Source organism: Dipodomys merriami, unplaced genomic scaffold (assembly GCF_024711535.1).
Source record: "Dipodomys merriami isolate MVZ:Mamm:240054 unplaced genomic scaffold, mDipMer1.0.p SCAF_1, whole genome shotgun sequence".
In the NCBI taxonomy this organism is placed as follows: domain Eukaryota; kingdom Metazoa; phylum Chordata; class Mammalia; order Rodentia; family Heteromyidae; genus Dipodomys; species Dipodomys merriami.
In genome coordinates, this window is record NW_027202270.1 from 131,411,954 (window position 1) to 131,427,996 (window position 16,043).

At 43.0% G+C, this 16,043-nt stretch overlaps 1 protein-coding gene and 1 long non-coding RNA gene across 4 annotated transcripts; one reads left to right on the plus strand and one right to left on the minus strand.

The window, feature by feature from the left end:
* Nucleotides 1-2,425: 2,425 nt before the first annotated feature.
* On the minus strand, nt 2,426-7,228 carry Srsf5 (serine and arginine rich splicing factor 5). Of its 3 annotated transcripts, none has more exons than XM_070031268.1 (8): nt 7,115-7,228; nt 6,110-6,254; nt 5,728-5,798; nt 5,510-5,608; nt 5,178-5,247; nt 3,876-3,949; nt 3,326-3,436; nt 2,426-3,220 (listed from the first exon to the last, which is right to left on the minus strand). In XM_070031268.1, exons 2-8 carry the CDS (start codon nt 6,233-6,235, stop codon nt 2,950-2,952), a joined length of 822 nt encoding a protein of 273 aa, XP_069887369.1. In that variant the 5' UTR covers nt 6,236-6,254; nt 7,115-7,228; the 3' UTR covers nt 2,426-2,949. The 3 variants fall into 3 exon arrangements, with proteins under 3 accessions (XP_069887369.1, XP_069887351.1, XP_069887359.1); XM_070031250.1 differs by having other exon boundaries at nt 2,426-3,223; nt 7,115-7,226; XM_070031258.1 differs by lacking the exon at nt 7,115-7,228 and adding an exon at nt 6,491-6,571 and having other exon boundaries at nt 2,426-3,223.
* A 32-nt stretch (nt 7,229-7,260) lies between these two features.
* Nucleotides 7,261-13,369, plus strand: LOC138832964 (uncharacterized). The gene is made up of 3 exons (XR_011373750.1): nt 7,261-7,408; nt 9,612-9,696; nt 13,036-13,369. It is a non-coding gene; the product is annotated as an uncharacterized lncRNA (long non-coding RNA).
* Nucleotides 13,370-16,043: the final 2,674 nt, after the last annotated feature.

The following is a 16,043-nucleotide window of genomic DNA, read 5'->3' on the forward strand; positions in this document are numbered from 1 at the left end:
CACTGGCACCCAGCACATTCATTACTTTTCAGTGCTATCAAGCATCCTAAAAACTCTAAATGATTGCCAAAGAATACTTGATTCAAAGAATACTTGGAAATACTCAAAATTTTTTCTCATAAAATCTATACATTTTGTATCTGGGGCTTGCAATGAAAGCAGCACTCCTCAGTCCTTTTTCTCAGGAAAAGGTCTTCCATTTTGCCCAGGGACTGTCTCAAACTGCAGTCCTACCTCTGCCTCCCACAAAACTGGCAGTACATACCATGCCCAGCTTGTATTTGAGATAATGTCTTTTAACATTTTAGCATGTATGGCTGAGATTACTGGGCTGGGACCACTATACCATCCAAGTGTTTTTAAACATCTCCCTTTTTTTTGTTGCTGTCAGGCTCGAACTCAGGGCCTTGGCGCTGTCCCTGCACTGTTCAGCTCAAGGGAAGTTCTACTGCTTGAGCCACAGTGCCACTTCCGGTTTTCTAGTGGCTTATTGGAGATGAGTCTTTCTATCCAGGCTGCGTTTGAACCGTGATCCTTAGATCACAGCCTCCTGAGTAGTCACCAGCACCCTGCCAAGATCTCCCTATATTTTTACACATTGTATTTGTGCAGTTTGTTCGAACTGTTTTCTCTAGCATCCAGCTGCTATCTGCTCCAAACCTGGTTACCCAGAACAGAATTATGTAAAAACTAGTCTGAGGAAAGTTATGGTTGAAGTCAAAATGATCACTCTAAAACTATCCATAAAGAACCCAATGCTAGTGGCCAGGCCTATACACAAACACCACGGCCCTCCGTGGGCCTGGGTTCCAGGCCCTCATCTCAACAGAAAATGCTGGGCATGTTGACACAGGCCTGTCAGCTAGGAGAGTGAACTATGATCCAGGTAATCCCAGTCAAAAATTGAGACCCTAGGGGCTGGGAAGGTGGCTCAGTGGTAGAGGGCTTGCCTTGCATGCCTGAGGCCCTGGGTTCAATTCCTCATCACCACATAAGCAGAAGAAAAAAAAGGCCAGAAGTGGCACTGTGGCTAAAGTAGTAGAGCGCTAGCCTTGAGCTGAATGAAGAGCTGAGGGACAGCGCCCAGGCCCAGAGTTCAGGCCCCACGACCAGACCCTTCCCCCTCCAAAAATTGAGACCCTATCTCAAAAATCACCACAATACATGGGGTGTTGTGGTTCAGTGAGTATAGAACATGTAAAGGACCAAGTTCTAACCCCAGTACCACCAAACAGAAAAAGATGAAAGGAACATAAAACAAAGGCTACACATACCATTCCATAAGACCATTTACATTTCTTAGCCTTATATCCAAGTCCTCATGTCCTTTATCAGGTTTATTCAGGATAACCATCCAGAAGGGTTGTTTTTGAATTACTTTTACCTCTGGCATTTTCCAAAGAGAATGTTATATTCCCTTCTCAACACTTGTAAACATTAAAGTAGGAAACCTTATTAGTTCAGAGGACCAAAGAAATGAACTCAGCTAAGGCACTGGTGGCTCATGCATGTGAGCCTACTCAAGAGGCTAAGAGATCTTTTTTTTCTTGGGGGCGGGGGGGGGGGGGGGAAGAGTATTGGCCATGGGGCTTGAACTCTGAGCCCTGGGCACTGTCCCTCAGATCTTCAGCTCAAGGTTAGCTAGTGCTCCACCACTTGACTCACACTTCTGGTTTTCTGGTGGTCAATTGGAAATATGGAAATAAAGTCTCAGACTTTCCTACCTAGGCTGACTCTGAACCATGATCCTCAGATCTCAGCCTCCTGAGCTTACAGGCATAAGCCATCTGCACCCAGCAAGGATCACTTTTTGAAGCCAGCCAGGAAGTAACTCTGCAAGACTCACCTCCAATTAACCATTAAAAAGACAGAAATGTAGAGTGGGCTGAGAAAGATTATGGGCTCAAATGAGCACCAGTATTGAGCAAAAAACCAGATTCTAAATTCAAGCCCCACAGCAGAAAGGGGGAGGTGTCTTATTAGATTCTATGTTCAGTATTGAAGCCTAGGTACCTAAGACACTTAGGGAGAGAGCTAGCATTCAAAACTAAAGTTCATTTCAGTTTGATGGCTCAAAGTACAGGGCTATTACACTTTTGATTTAGATATAGAATCTTAAGTACTATTTAAAAGATCAGGATGGGCTGGGAAGGTGGTTCAGTGGTAGAGCGCTTGCCTTGCATGCATGAGGCCCTGGGTTCGATTCCTCAGCACCACATAAGCAGAAAAAGCCACAAGTGGTGCTGTCGCTCAAGTGGTAGAGTGCTAGCCTTGAGCTGAAGAGCTGAAGAGCTGAGGGACAGCGCCCAGGCCCAGAGTTCAGGCCCACAACCGACAAAAAATAAATAAAAGATCAGGATTTTATGTGATAGATGTAGAAAAGAATGGTAAAATAGTATATAGGACATTTTCACAGAGACACAAGTATTTTTTATAATATTTTATTATCAATAACAAACAGCTGCTTTAATGTTTTTGTCCTGCAGCTGTTAATAGGTAGGTGGAAGGACCCTTGACCAAACAAGGAAAACTCAAGCCTTTATATACAAGCAAATTTAGAGCTCTTTTAAGTGTCCAAAGCCAACAATTAGTTTAATTGAGGTATTAAACTAATTCTTAATCAACATATTTGAACAGGAACTAAAATATTCAAATTTTTTCTAGTACAAAAAAATTAATGTTGCTTTAGTTATAAAAGAGCTCTGTCAATATACACAAACTATATACTTCAGACATTCACAAAAATGTGAGCAGAAGGCTTATCAAAAGACATTTAATACAATTAGCTTTCAACAACCCCTTGGTGGTCCACATCTACAAAGAAATCCAGCCCAACCCAACCCCATCCAAATCCCACCCCCACTGAAAAGCACATACTTACCAGAATTTTTAGCAAGTATGGTTTGGGAATTTTTTTTAAAAAGGCCCCCAGGGCAAGTTATTTACAGTTTAATTGCCACTGTCAACTGATCTGGACCTCGACCGGGACCGGGACCGGGATCGGGACCTCTGACGATCCACAGAAGCTGGAGACTTAGATCTACTTGAAGAACCACGTTTCTGGCTCTTCTCAGGCACAGGAGACCTACTAACAGAACGAGACTTGCTCCGGCTCCGGCTCCTGCTTCTGGACCGGCTGTAAGACTTGCGACTACGGGAACGAGATCGGCTCCGAGACCTAGAGGAACTCCTGGTCCGAGATCGAGACCTGCTTCTTGACCTACTATGAAAAGGGCAAAAAAAAGGGGGAAGAAAAAATTAGCCTACATAACAGGTCCTACAAACCCACTAAATATAACTTTCCCTTAAAAATATTAAAAGATACCTGTGCCTTTTGCTGCCTTCAATTAACTTAATTTTCCTTCCATTTATTTCCTTTCCAGAAAGTTTTTCAATAGCATTTTTTAAATCACCATAAGAGGCAAATTCAACCACCCTGAAATGGGGGAGGGAGAAGAAGAGAAATGACAATAACCTATTTACTTTAAAACACAAATACCCCCAGCATCTTTACCACTGTACACATCAGTCTAAAATAACTCATTTTACTATCACTCTATTAAATCTTTTTTCTGGTGGACAACATGGCATACATAGAAAGGTTTTGGTACTGCTGTCCTTTTGAGCCAGTTAGTTCTTTCCTGTGAAGAACTCTTCTGTTATTGTGGGATGCATAACCATGTCAAGCCTCTAACCACTAGATGCCAGTAGTACCAATAACCATTTGTGACAGTCTCCAAACATTGTGCCTAGTGATCAAAACTGTCCTAGATGGAAACTATCCATCAAATATGTGCAAATTTAAGTCTTCAGAAACATTCAAAGCAAATCTTGAGTATGTTTCAAAAGACACACAAGTTCCAGGGCATACTCACCCTTCATTTAATTTAGGTCGATGTGCATCCGCAAAGGTTACTTCCCCAGCTTGTCTCATGAAATCTTTGAGATCCTTAACACAAGACAATCATGTTAAGGAGAGAAAAGGAAAGGTGACACAAAAAACAACCACATGGTAAAAAACAAGACTACTGAAAGAGAAGTTGTTAGATAAAGTACAAACATGGCATATACCACACTTGTATTCTATCAGATTTCAAAAATTATGTCAGGGCACGAAATAATCATACAGCATATTGCTTTTAAGCAAAATGCCAGAGGAAATTTAGATTTTAACATTAAAGAGTATTAGTCTATACTGAGCTCAGTACAAAAAGAAAAAAAAAAAAACAAACAGAAAACAAAACAAAAAAGGGAACAGTACATATTTTTAAAGTAAAGACTAAAGTAGAAGTTTATATAAAAAAAAGAACATTTACAAAGACACCAGTTATTTTGTGCCCCATATGTCATTAAAAAATTTTACTTTACCTTTATTAATATTTCCCTAGGCTAGTCAAGCAGCAAACCATTAATCGGTCGGAGAAACCTTCATGACATAAGCCCGACTGGCTCTTCGCCACCCACTTGAAGGATACTACCCAATCGATGGAAGCCTTTAATCGCACAGCCCTCCCTATTAGCAGACTACTGGCGATGCAGACATGTTTTACTCTTGTGCAGTTACCAGGGACCACTTTACTGCGATCAGGATTCCAACGACCAACTAATTTCGTATCTTTCAACTCTTTTCGACCAGGACCTCTTATTCGGAAGCGTTACAGGAAGACAGCTCTCAACTTAGGGATCAGATCACGTTATCAGCGCTCTGGGATCGCTGCAACCCGCACTTCAAGTAAGTGCACCGATTACGTCTAGACCGGCAAACACAGATCTAGAGGTGGCCAATTGATCACTGTAGGAGCTGACTGGCAAAGTCAACCAGGCCCAACCAAGAGTGACCAAGACAACGATTAGGATAACCCACAGGCACTCCTCGTCATAAGGCCAACGACACAGATAGGCTGGCAAATAAAGGGTTTAATATTTGGTTAAAATTGATTTTAAAAACATGAAAAAATATCCTCAAAACATTAACATTAGATCACTTATATTAAAATTTAAAACATTCCCCCAGTTACAGTTAATTAAAATTTAAAACTACATCAATTAAATCCATTAATTTAATTAAATTTATATTTAACTACTTTTAATAAAAAATTATTTTAAAAATTATTAACTACCCATGAACATTTTAAAAATCCAAATTTGAATTAACTCAAAACTGAATTTCAACAAACCTGCCAGCTGACTCTTGAGGATAAATTCTCAACTATAAGTCGATTTTCTGTTCTTACAGGTGGAGCATTTCTGAAGAAGAAAATGAATATTCACAATGGAAAAACTCAGTTACTTTTCATGTGTTTGTGGAAAGTTCAGAGATGCCAAGTGATTCAAATAACTTCCACCGAGTTTGCTATTATCATGGACTCATTAGGAATAGCACTTTAATACAGACTGGAACAGATTAGTGGGTCCCAGAACCATTTTTTTGTATTTCTAATGCTTCCTAAACCTTAATTGCATCTGTAGGAATGATTATCTATCGATTATCCATTGACCCATCACATACCGTCTATCATTTCGAGGTCTGCGACTGCTAAAACGGTCAGAGTAACGTCCTCTACCCCGTCCACCTCGGGATCGAGCCCTAGCATGTTCAATAGTAACCCTACAGGAGAGGAGGAGGGCAAAAAAAAAGAACACAGCACTGTATACTTGTGCCATATGCATCTACTGAGAAAAAATTCTGCTTAGATGATCTGCTCTATTACCCCATAAGGTTCTCACCTTTCACTGCAAAGTTCTTTTCCATCAAGTTCATATACAGCATCATCTGCATCCCTTGGATCCTCAAATTCCTAAAATGTAAGTATATGATGCTTAGGCGGGGCTTTGAACATGAACAGTACTACAACATATTTAAGAGCACCAAAAACGTTGAGTCAGGAGAAAAAGAATCAACATCAGGACACAGATAACTCAATGGGAGTGGTTTCTACCAAGTCAGATATCAGGTTATTCAAACCCCTTATAAAATTTACTACCTCACGATCGCTTAAGTTTCTGGAAACATTCTGACTGGATTCAATGCTAAGATCAAAAACACTGATCAACAAGAGCACTGCCTGGTACCCAACAAGAAATACCTTACCCAGTTCTAAATACTTACCACAAAACCAAAACCTCTTTTCAGATCGATATCTCTGATCCGTCCATAACCCTTGAAGAATCTTTCTACGTCTTTCTCCCTCGCCGCTGGGTTTAGCCGCCCAATGAACACCCGACAGCCACTCATGATGTCCGGCTAGTATTTCCTGTTGGGATACAAATTCAATCCAAACACCACCAATGAATGGCTATGAGGAACGCCTTGGCCAAGCGGCCAAAACACCTCAACTACCTAAGTGTTTACCCAGAGCTATTTTAAACGGGACTACCAAGAAAAGCCTCTTAATTTAGGCCAGGACCCTGGCGGATAGCGTCAAATACCCGATTCCTCCTCCCCCTTTCCCGGGTCCCAGACCGCAACCACCGCAACGCCCACTGCCACCTCTGGGAACTGCGCAGCCGCACTCTGCGCTCGGCTCCGGGGCCCCCTCCCATCTGCCGCAGTTAGGAAAAACCGAGAAGTGCGGGCGGGGCGACCCCGCCCTCCGCCAGGCAGGCCCAATGGCGACCGGCCGCGCGCGCGTCGCCGCCCACCCGCCCCGCGCCGCGTCACAGGGGGCTGGAAGACGGAATCCGGCGACGCCACCGCCGCGCAAGCGCACAGGGCAGCGGGCGAGCGGGCCGGCGGGCGCCGGGCGCCACAAAATGGCTACTGCAAAGACAGCGGCGGGGGAGGAGTCCGCGTGCCAAACGCCCTCCTCGCGCCCGGCCCCACGGCCGCCGCTCACGGGGCCCGCCCGCAGCGAGCCCTAACGGCGCCGGGGGCCCCGGGGGACGGGAGATCACCTAAACCTGGCAACGACGGGGAGGGGCGCGCGGCCCCGCCGTGCCAACCACCGCCAACACCGCCGCCTCCCGCGGCCGGCGCCCCGCAAGCGAGGCCCACGGGGGGCCGCGCCCGCTGCACTCCGTCCTCCGCCGGGAGAGCAGCCCCGGCCACTCGCCACCAGCGCGGCCGGGGAGAAGTCTCAACCCGCGATCCCGGCCCCCAAAGCGGGCCCCTTACCTGCCGGACGCGGTCCTCGGCGGCGGAGACCTGGAGAGGCCCGCAGTCTGCGACGGAGCCGTCTGCCTCCCCACAGACCGGGACACAGCTCGGCTCGTCTCTCCACAACTGACGCACTTAGCAGCTCCGGCGTTCCACAAAATGGAAGTCGTCCCTCTGCGTCACTTCCGGGGCCGCCCCTAAGGCTTGGGGACACCGCCCGGTTTTTACCCGGGACGGAAGTTCCTGCGGGGCCGGAAGTCGCTGGGGGCGGGGCTTCCTCACCGTGACCCAGTCAGCGATGTTCCGGCCGCGGTGGGTGGAGCTAGAGGGAGGGACGGAAATGGGGGCGGAGGTGGCCAAGGTTCACTGTTGTATGTTCTGGTCAGCTTCATCCACCTCCCCAGAGCAAAAATACCTTAGGACAAACGATAGCCTGCCCTCATCTTTTTGAGCTGGTCATGGGGCCTGAACTCAAGGCCTGCGCACTGTCCCTGAGCTCTTCTCCTCAAGGCTAGTGCTCTACCACTTTCAGCCACAGCTCCATTTCTGGCTTTCTGGTAGTTAATTGGAGATAAGTCTCATGGACTTAACTGCCAGGGCTGGCTTTGAACCATGATCCTCAGATCTCAGCCTCCTGAGTAGCTAGGATTACATGCATGAGACACTGGCTTCCAACCTATCCCTTAGTCTTTTTCCACCTAAGGCTGTTGCTCTACCACTTGAACCCAACTCCACTTCTGGCTTTTTGGTTGTTAATTGGAGATAAGAGTCTTGGAGACTGGATCCCCAGAATCACCACCTCCTGAGTAGCTAGAATTACAGGAGTGAGCCACTGGCGCTGGGCCCAGAACCTCTTTTGATTCTAACATTTTTTCTAGATACCCTGAAGATTGCTCAGCAAAAAGAAACACAAGCTTCGCAAAAATACCTGACTTTTTGTGTGCAATTCAAGGCCAAGGTGCTGTGTGCTCAATGTATGCCCTAGTTGTAGTGAAGAGTCTAAGGAACTGGATTATTTCTTCAGATGGAGGGTTTTTTCGTGATAAAATACTGCAATTGGGACTGCAGCTAGATGGATGGAGATCCGAATACAGATTTTGAATTTCTACAGAACTAAGCTGACTGGAGCAGGTTTCAAGATGCCTAAGTCCAAATGGCATTTTGTTAATCCTCCCTGTTCAGGTTTCTGTAATGTAACATGAACGTCTACCATTCTTCTGAAATGGAGAAGGTGCTTTCATGGTGTGAAACACAGCACTCCATAGGCTTCACTCCAGAGATTTCCTAGTAAGATTGGTAGAAATTAGTAGAAACTTAGGTAGGCATAAAGATAAGGATGGTGAAATGTTCCTTTCTTTGATGCTTTTTGGTGGAACCCAAAGCATTCCTTTGTAAAGAAGTGCCCAGAACCGAGGCCCTGTAGACCTGTAGTTCTATAGAGATAAAGTAGTTGAGGACCCATAGTAGTCAGTCCTTATTCTGGCTCAGGGCCCTTGAGAACCCAACAGTTTGTATGGGATGAACTTGTCCATTCACAGTTAATGTGCCAATAGAAGCAGCTCCAGTAGATGCACAACAAAATATCTGTGGTGTGGAGAGTTAAAAAATAGATTTAAAAGAGGACATGTATCTTTTAAATGGAAAAAAAAACAATTCAGCTGTTGGCTTGATAAGCATTAGCATTTGTTATGTACAAATTGTCCTAAAACAGTTCTTACTCAACTACATTTGTTTCTGCATACTTAGAAAACAAATCGGTCTTCCAGATATTTTCTACATTTTGTGTTGACTGTGGAAGCAACTACTTGTGATCTCACCACTATTTTTGTTTTGATAAAAGTCATGGAAAAGGTTTTTGGGGAGTGAGAAATAAGAAAGATGTAGTACACTATAGAAAAAGTTCCTACCTTTATTCTAAAGTATAATTTTTCTTCAGATCTAATTCTTTCATCAACTGTTTTCTGTTTTGGTGTTGTTGTTGTTGTTTGGTCAGTAATGGGGCCTGAACTCTGGGCCTGGACGTTGTCCCTGAGCTCTTCAGCTCAAGGCTAGTGCTCTACCACTTGAGCCACAGGTGCAACTTCCAGCTTTTTCTGCTTATGTGGTGCTAAGGAATCGAACCCAGGGCTTCATGCATGCAAGGCAAGCACTCTACCACTGAGCCACCTCCTCAGCCCCACAGTTTTAAAAGTTTGCATGTTTCCAAAAAGAATTTTTCCTTAGGATTGTGAAAATTATAACAATGTATATTGATATTATAATCATGTATAATGGTATTTTAAAGTGTTTGTCTCCTGTAGTTTTTTCCATGATAAATATCATTTGCCTTCAAGATTGTTGTATACTTATTTCCTTTAATAAACAGTCATCTCCCAAAAGCAGAACTACTTCCCTCCTAACCTGATCCTACAATATCCTTTTTATATTCTTATAATTCCTTCATCACTGACATTAAAAATGTTATTCATCATGCCAGAAATAACTAACACAGAAAAACCTCTATTTATACACCTAGATTTGCATGAGCACTTTTTCCAGCTTCTGTTCCTTTATCGATGTTGGAACAAAATGTTGTGGCATCCTTTTCCTACAACATACAAGTGAGTAGCAAATCCTTAAACGTAAAGAAAAATGCAGGAAGTAGCACTGTGGCTCAAAGTGATAGAGTATTAGTCTTGAGCAAAAGAGCTCAGGTACAGCGCCCAGGCCTTGAGTTCAAGCCCCACAACTGACAAAAGATAAAAATAAAAGCAAAAACAGAAAAAGATGCAGAGAGATCACAGATTAAGATAAACACAAGCTAGATGCCAGTAACTGATGCCTGTAATCCTAGCTACTCAGGAGGCTGAGATCTGAGGATCACAGTTCAAAGCCAGCCCAAGCAAGAAAGTCTGTGAGACTCTTATCTCCAGTTAACCACCAGAAAAACAGAAGTGGTTCTCTGGCTTTAAGTGGTAGAGTGCTAGCCTTGACCCAAAAAGCTCAGGGATAGCACCCAGGCCCTGAGTTCAAGCCTCACATTTGACCCCCAAAAAAAAAAAATCCAGATGCTAGTGGCTCATGTCTGCAATTCTAGCTACTTGGGAGGCTGATATTTGAAGATCTCTGTTTGAAGGCAGCCAGGGCAGGAAAATCTGTAAGATTCTTATCTCTAAATCACAGAAAAATCCATTGTGGCACTGTGGCTTAAGTGGTAGAGTTCTAACCTTGAGCATATAAGAGCTCAGGGACAGCCCAGACTCAAAGTTCAAGCCTCAGGACCAGAAGAAGGAAGGAAAGAAAGAAAAGAAAGAAAGAAGGAAAGAAAGAAAGGAAGGAAGGAAGGAAGGAGAAAGAGAGGGAAGGAAGGAAAGAAAAGGGAGATGGAGGGAGGGAAAGAAAGAAAGAAAAGAAAAGAAAAACACAGTCCCTATCTGCTAGGAACTTTCTGCCTCACTGGTATATGTCAGTTATACAATCCTAATTTCATCTAATTTAAGGATTAGTAAATTATAGCCTGTGGACCAGCCTATCTTTGTTCTTATATGACCCCAAAATAGTTTTTGTTGTTGTTGTTCCAGTCCTGGGGCTTGAACGCAGAGCCTGGACTCTTTTTTTTTTTTTTTTTTTGGGTCCGGTGGTGGGGCCTGAACTCTGGGCCTGGGCGCTGTCCCTCAGCTCTTTTAGCTCAAGGCTAGCGCTCCACCACTTGAGCCACAGCACCACTTCCGGCTTTTTTCTTTTTGCTTATGTGGTGCTGAGGAATCGAACCCAGGGCCTCAGGTATGCAAGGCAAGCATTCTACCACTGAGCCACCTCCCCAGCCCAGAGCCTGGACTCTTAAGGCTTGAACTCAGAACTTTTTTGTTCAAGGCTGGTGCCCTACCACTTGAGCCGTAGCTCCACTTCCTACTTTTGGATGACTAATTGGAGATAAAAGACAGGCTTCCCTGCCCAGACTCGCTCTGAACCTTGGTTCTCAAATCTCAGCCTCCTGAGTAGCTAGAATTACAGGTGTGAGCCTCCAGCGCCCAGCAGTTTTTGTTTAGGGGGTAGGATCAAAAGAAAAATACTTGATAAGACACAAAAATTATAGGAACAGTAATTTCATATAGGTTAGTATCCATTAACTAACTTTGGTCAGAACACAGGTCTTCCTGTTTGTTTGCTTATTGTCTACATATGTTGTCATGTTACAACAACAGGGCTGAATAGCTGTGACCAAGGCCATGTGGTCTCCAAAACCGAAGATATTTACCATATGGCTCTTTACAAAAAATGTTTGCCATCCCCTGAACAGATTCCTAGACTTAACTACTCTATGGATACTCCCCTAAATCTCTCTTTGAGATAAAATTGCAAGCATGTAAACAGGATCTGATCTTTATTTTAAAATAACACATTTGATTCTCATAAGGAGAAATATATAGAAAAAATGTTGGATAGGAAAATATAATAAGAGAGGGAAATGCTCCCAATCTTATCTCACCAAAGCATCCTGATCATATTTTTGCTACATTCTGACTTTTTTTTCATTTTCTGCAGTATTGGTTGGTTGCTTGCTTGCTTGGTTTTTCTGGTTTTGTTTTTCTGTTTTTCAAGTTAAAAAATCCAGAGCCTTCTGCATGCTAGGAAGTCCTCTACCAACTGAGCTATATCCACAAGCCTTGATACATGTTTTCCTTCCTAGGACTAAAGTAATACATCAATTTTTTTTCAAAACAGAGATATGACATTTTAAAAATCCTTATTCCTAACTCCTAGCAAGTAACTACTTTGCATTATTTGTTTCACTGTTTTTCTATAAGGCAATTGTACTTTAAAGTTATAAATCGTTTATATAATTAGGTATCAGAGTTTTTATCGAATAGTTTGTTATTATGTATTTATATTTTAAGTGTACAGTCAAATACCTACTGTTTTTCCACTTAACCTCACACTACTACATGCTGGGGGAAAATATTCATTCTGATCAGATATTCTGTTTTTCCGAAAATCTCCTAAATATCACCAGATGCTTAATAATTTCTATCCAAAAATCTCAAAGGAAAAAAAATGTCCTTTCCTTGCTTCCTGCTTATGATTCTGAAGATGTTACAAAAGAATAAGCTTCCTTAAACTATTTGTCAAAAATACATGCTTTAAAAATGATGTGTTTTTTACTTAAATTCACCCCTACATAACAGTCTTTCTATTGTTGAACACTGGTGTTTTGTCTAATTATAAAAACCTGCATGACGTTTATTTTTTATTTTTTATTTTTTTGGGTCTGGTCGTGGGGCCTGAACTCTGGGCCTGGGTGCTGTCCCTCAGCTCTTTAGCTAAAGGTTAGCACTCTACCACTTGAGCCACAGCACCACTTCCGGCTTTTTTCTTTTTGCTTATGTGGTGCTGAGGAATCGAACCCAGGGCCTCATGCATGCAAGGCAAGCACTCTACCACTGAGCCACCTTCCCAGCCCCCTGCATAACGTTTAAAATACGTGTGAACCCACTATAGTTGTACAGTACATCCAGCATTTCATTTCCATTAACAATGAACCACATAAGCAACTGTGATCTTATGAGCTTATCTCATACCTAGTGAGGTTACAACATCAAAGCACAATACAATACTCTTGTGTCTATGGTGATGCTTGTGTAAGTAAATCTACTGTGCTGACAGATGTGTAAAAATATAGCACTTATGGGAGCTGGGAAGGTGGCTCAGTGGTAGAGTGTTTGCCTTGCATGCATGAGGCCCTGGGTTCGATTCCTCAGCACCACATAAGCAGAAAAAGCCAGAGTGTGGCGCTGTGGCTCTAGTGGTAGAGCACACTGAGGGTCAGCACCCAGGCCCAGAGTTCAAGCCTCATGACTGACACACACACACACACACACACACAAATATATATATAGCACTTAATATAGATGTTACAAGTGACTGTTAATATATGTATTATACATTTTTCATTATTCTAGAGCATATATCTACTTACAAAAAATGAAAAACCTGGAAGTGTCGCTGTAGCTCAAGAGGTAGAGCGCTCACCTTGAGCTGAAGAGCTGAGGGACAGCGCCCAGGCCCAGAGTTCAAGCCCCACGACCGACCAAAAGAAAAAAAAAGAAAAAAAATGAAAAACCTTTATCAGAAACTGCATGCCATACCTCAGTCGCCCCGTGCATCTAGTGTTTCGTTCAGGTTTGCATGAGATCTTCTATGATGTCCACTCAGTGCTAGAACCTACCTCATGACAAAGTTCTCACTTGACCATGCTTTCATTTGAGTGCCAAGATCCATGTTTCTCAATGCCATTAAATCCACCTGTGCCAGGTGGCTTTATATGCTGTTGCCTGGGTCACACTTTTACAGTCGTAACATGTTATACATTTTAGGTGTAGATTCTGCATATACAAAAATACAATATTTATGTTTCTGGGCTTATCTTGCTTAACATGATCTCCAGTTAGAAATTCTTTATAAACCCATAGCATGATATTTGAAATGTTTGTGCTATAAATTAACACCCTAATTTTAAATTCAGTGTTAGTATCCCCTGATCCACTTTTACCTTTCCTCTCAATCCTCTAACTCAGTGGTTATTTGAACAAGCCATATGAACCTTATTCCAAGTCCAGATTCTCAAGACTGCTTTCCCAAAGAACTAGATGCAGGAGTCCACATATTTAACTAGTACCTAGTCAGGTGGTTCCCAACTTGTTTGCAAATACTAATGCAACCCACGTCGTTCAGTTCCTGCCTCTATCTCATCAGCCATTCCATGCTTTTTTTCTTTCTTTTCTTTTTACATTCTCTTTCTTTATTTATTTGGGTCCGGTCGTGGGGCCTGAACTCTGGGCCTGGGCACTGTCCCTCAGCTCTTGAGCTCAAGGCCAGCGCTCTACCACTTGAGCCACAGAGCCACTTCTGGCTTTTTTCTTTTTGCTTAGGTGGTGCTGAGGAATCGAACCCAGGGCCTCAGGCATGCAAGGCAAGCGCTCTACCACTGAGCCAACTTCTTTCTTTCTTAAGCTACCATCTTTCTATTATTATACACAGAAGATAAAGCAACACACACTATCTCACAGTTCCTACTTGTCAGGTAGTCAGAAATGGTATAACTGGGTGGTTCTGGGTTAGAATCTCTCCTAAAGCTGTAACCAAGGTATTAGCTAGGGCTAAAGTCTCATCTGATGTCTCAGCTGGGGGTATCTCCTTCCAAACTCAATCATATAACATGTATTGGACTCAGCTCAGATCCATGCTGGCTGTTGACTATAGCCGAGGTCCTTCCCATACAGACATCTCCATATCATCCTCACTCCATAGCAGCTGGCTGAGCCCACAATGGATTATCTAAAGAGAATGCATCCAAAATGGAAGCTACGGCCTTTACATTCTATTTTCAGGAATAATATACTAATACCCTATGGTAGTATATTCATTCCATAGGACTGCTACAACATAGCAAGAAAAACTGGTGTCTTGAGACAGAAATTCAGTGTCTTGAAGTTCTGAAAGCTAGAGGTCCAAAGGCAAAGTCCCAGGAGGGTCACAGTCCCTCTGATCACTCTGAGGAGGATCTTCTCTTGCCTTTCTGGCACTTTTTTTGACAATCCTGATTTATAGATTTATGACAGTCAAATGACTCTTCCCATGTGCCTTCGTGTTATGTTCCTTTTAAGCATATCTGTCCTTGGGTCCAAATTTCTCCTTTTAAATATGGAGTATTGTCATATTAGACTATGGTTCACTCTAAAGACTTCATTTAAATGTGATGAGTTCTACGAAGATTGTATTTCCAAATGTCATATTCAATGGGACTGGGGATTAAGACTTCAGCTTATACCTTTTTGCAAGACACAATTCAACAGATACTACCTAGCTCCTGCAAATATTATAGGGTGCTCAGCCCAACTCTGGTCCAGTATGGGAATGAACTACACAGAGAGAACCAGGAAGTTGAGGGTGACTGGAGGTCACCTTGGAGTTTAGCTAACATGGTACTTGGCACTTCCCTTAGAAAATGGAAGTGAAAGCCGGCACCAATGGCTCACACCTGTAATCATAGCTACTCAGGAGGCTGAGATCTGAAGATTGCAGTTCAAAGCCAGCCTGGGCAGGAAAGTCCATGAGACTCTTATCTCCAATTAACCATCAGGCACTGTGGCTCAAGTGGTAGAGTGCTAGGCTTGAGCTGAAGAGCTGGACAATGCCCAGGCCCAGAGTTCAAGCCCCACGACCAACAACAACAACAACAACAACAAAAAACAAATGATCAGGCTGCCCTCTCACCTCCATCCTCAAGTATTTATACCCTCGCCCATCATCTCTTACTCAATTGTCTCAAAGTAAAAAATTCAGTGTCTTCCCAAGGCTTTTGTTTTGATTTTTCTGGTTTGGGGTTTGTTTTATTTGGTTTGTTTTTAGACAGATTCTGACTGTGTAGACCAGGCTGGCCTCAAACTTGTGATCTTTCTACCTTAGCCTGAGTCTTAGGATTGAAAGGAATATACCAAAATTTCTGGTTCTAAGACTTTGGAATATTGTTATTGTTTTGCTGTATTTGTTTTTGAAGGTTTGAACTCAGGGCCTTCCTCTTGGTAAGCTGGCACTCTATACTTGAGCCATACTTCAACCTCCATTTTGTTTTTTTTTCTTTTGGTCATGGGGCTTGAACTCTGGGCCTGGGTGCTGTACCTGAGCTCTTCAGCTCAGAGTGAGCACTCTACCACTTGAGCCATAACACTTCCAGTTTTCTGGTGGTTAATTGGAGATAAGAGTCTCATGAACTTTCCTACCCAGGCTGGCTTTGAACCGCGATCCTCATATCTCAGCCTCCTGAGTAGCTAGGATTATAGGCATGAGCCACCAGCGCCCAGCCTCCACTTTGATTCTTGATGAACCAGATTCCACTCATCTCTCTAATTCTTTTCTATCTTCAATCCTACCTTTTCTATTACTTTTAGTCTTTCATTTAAAAATATAT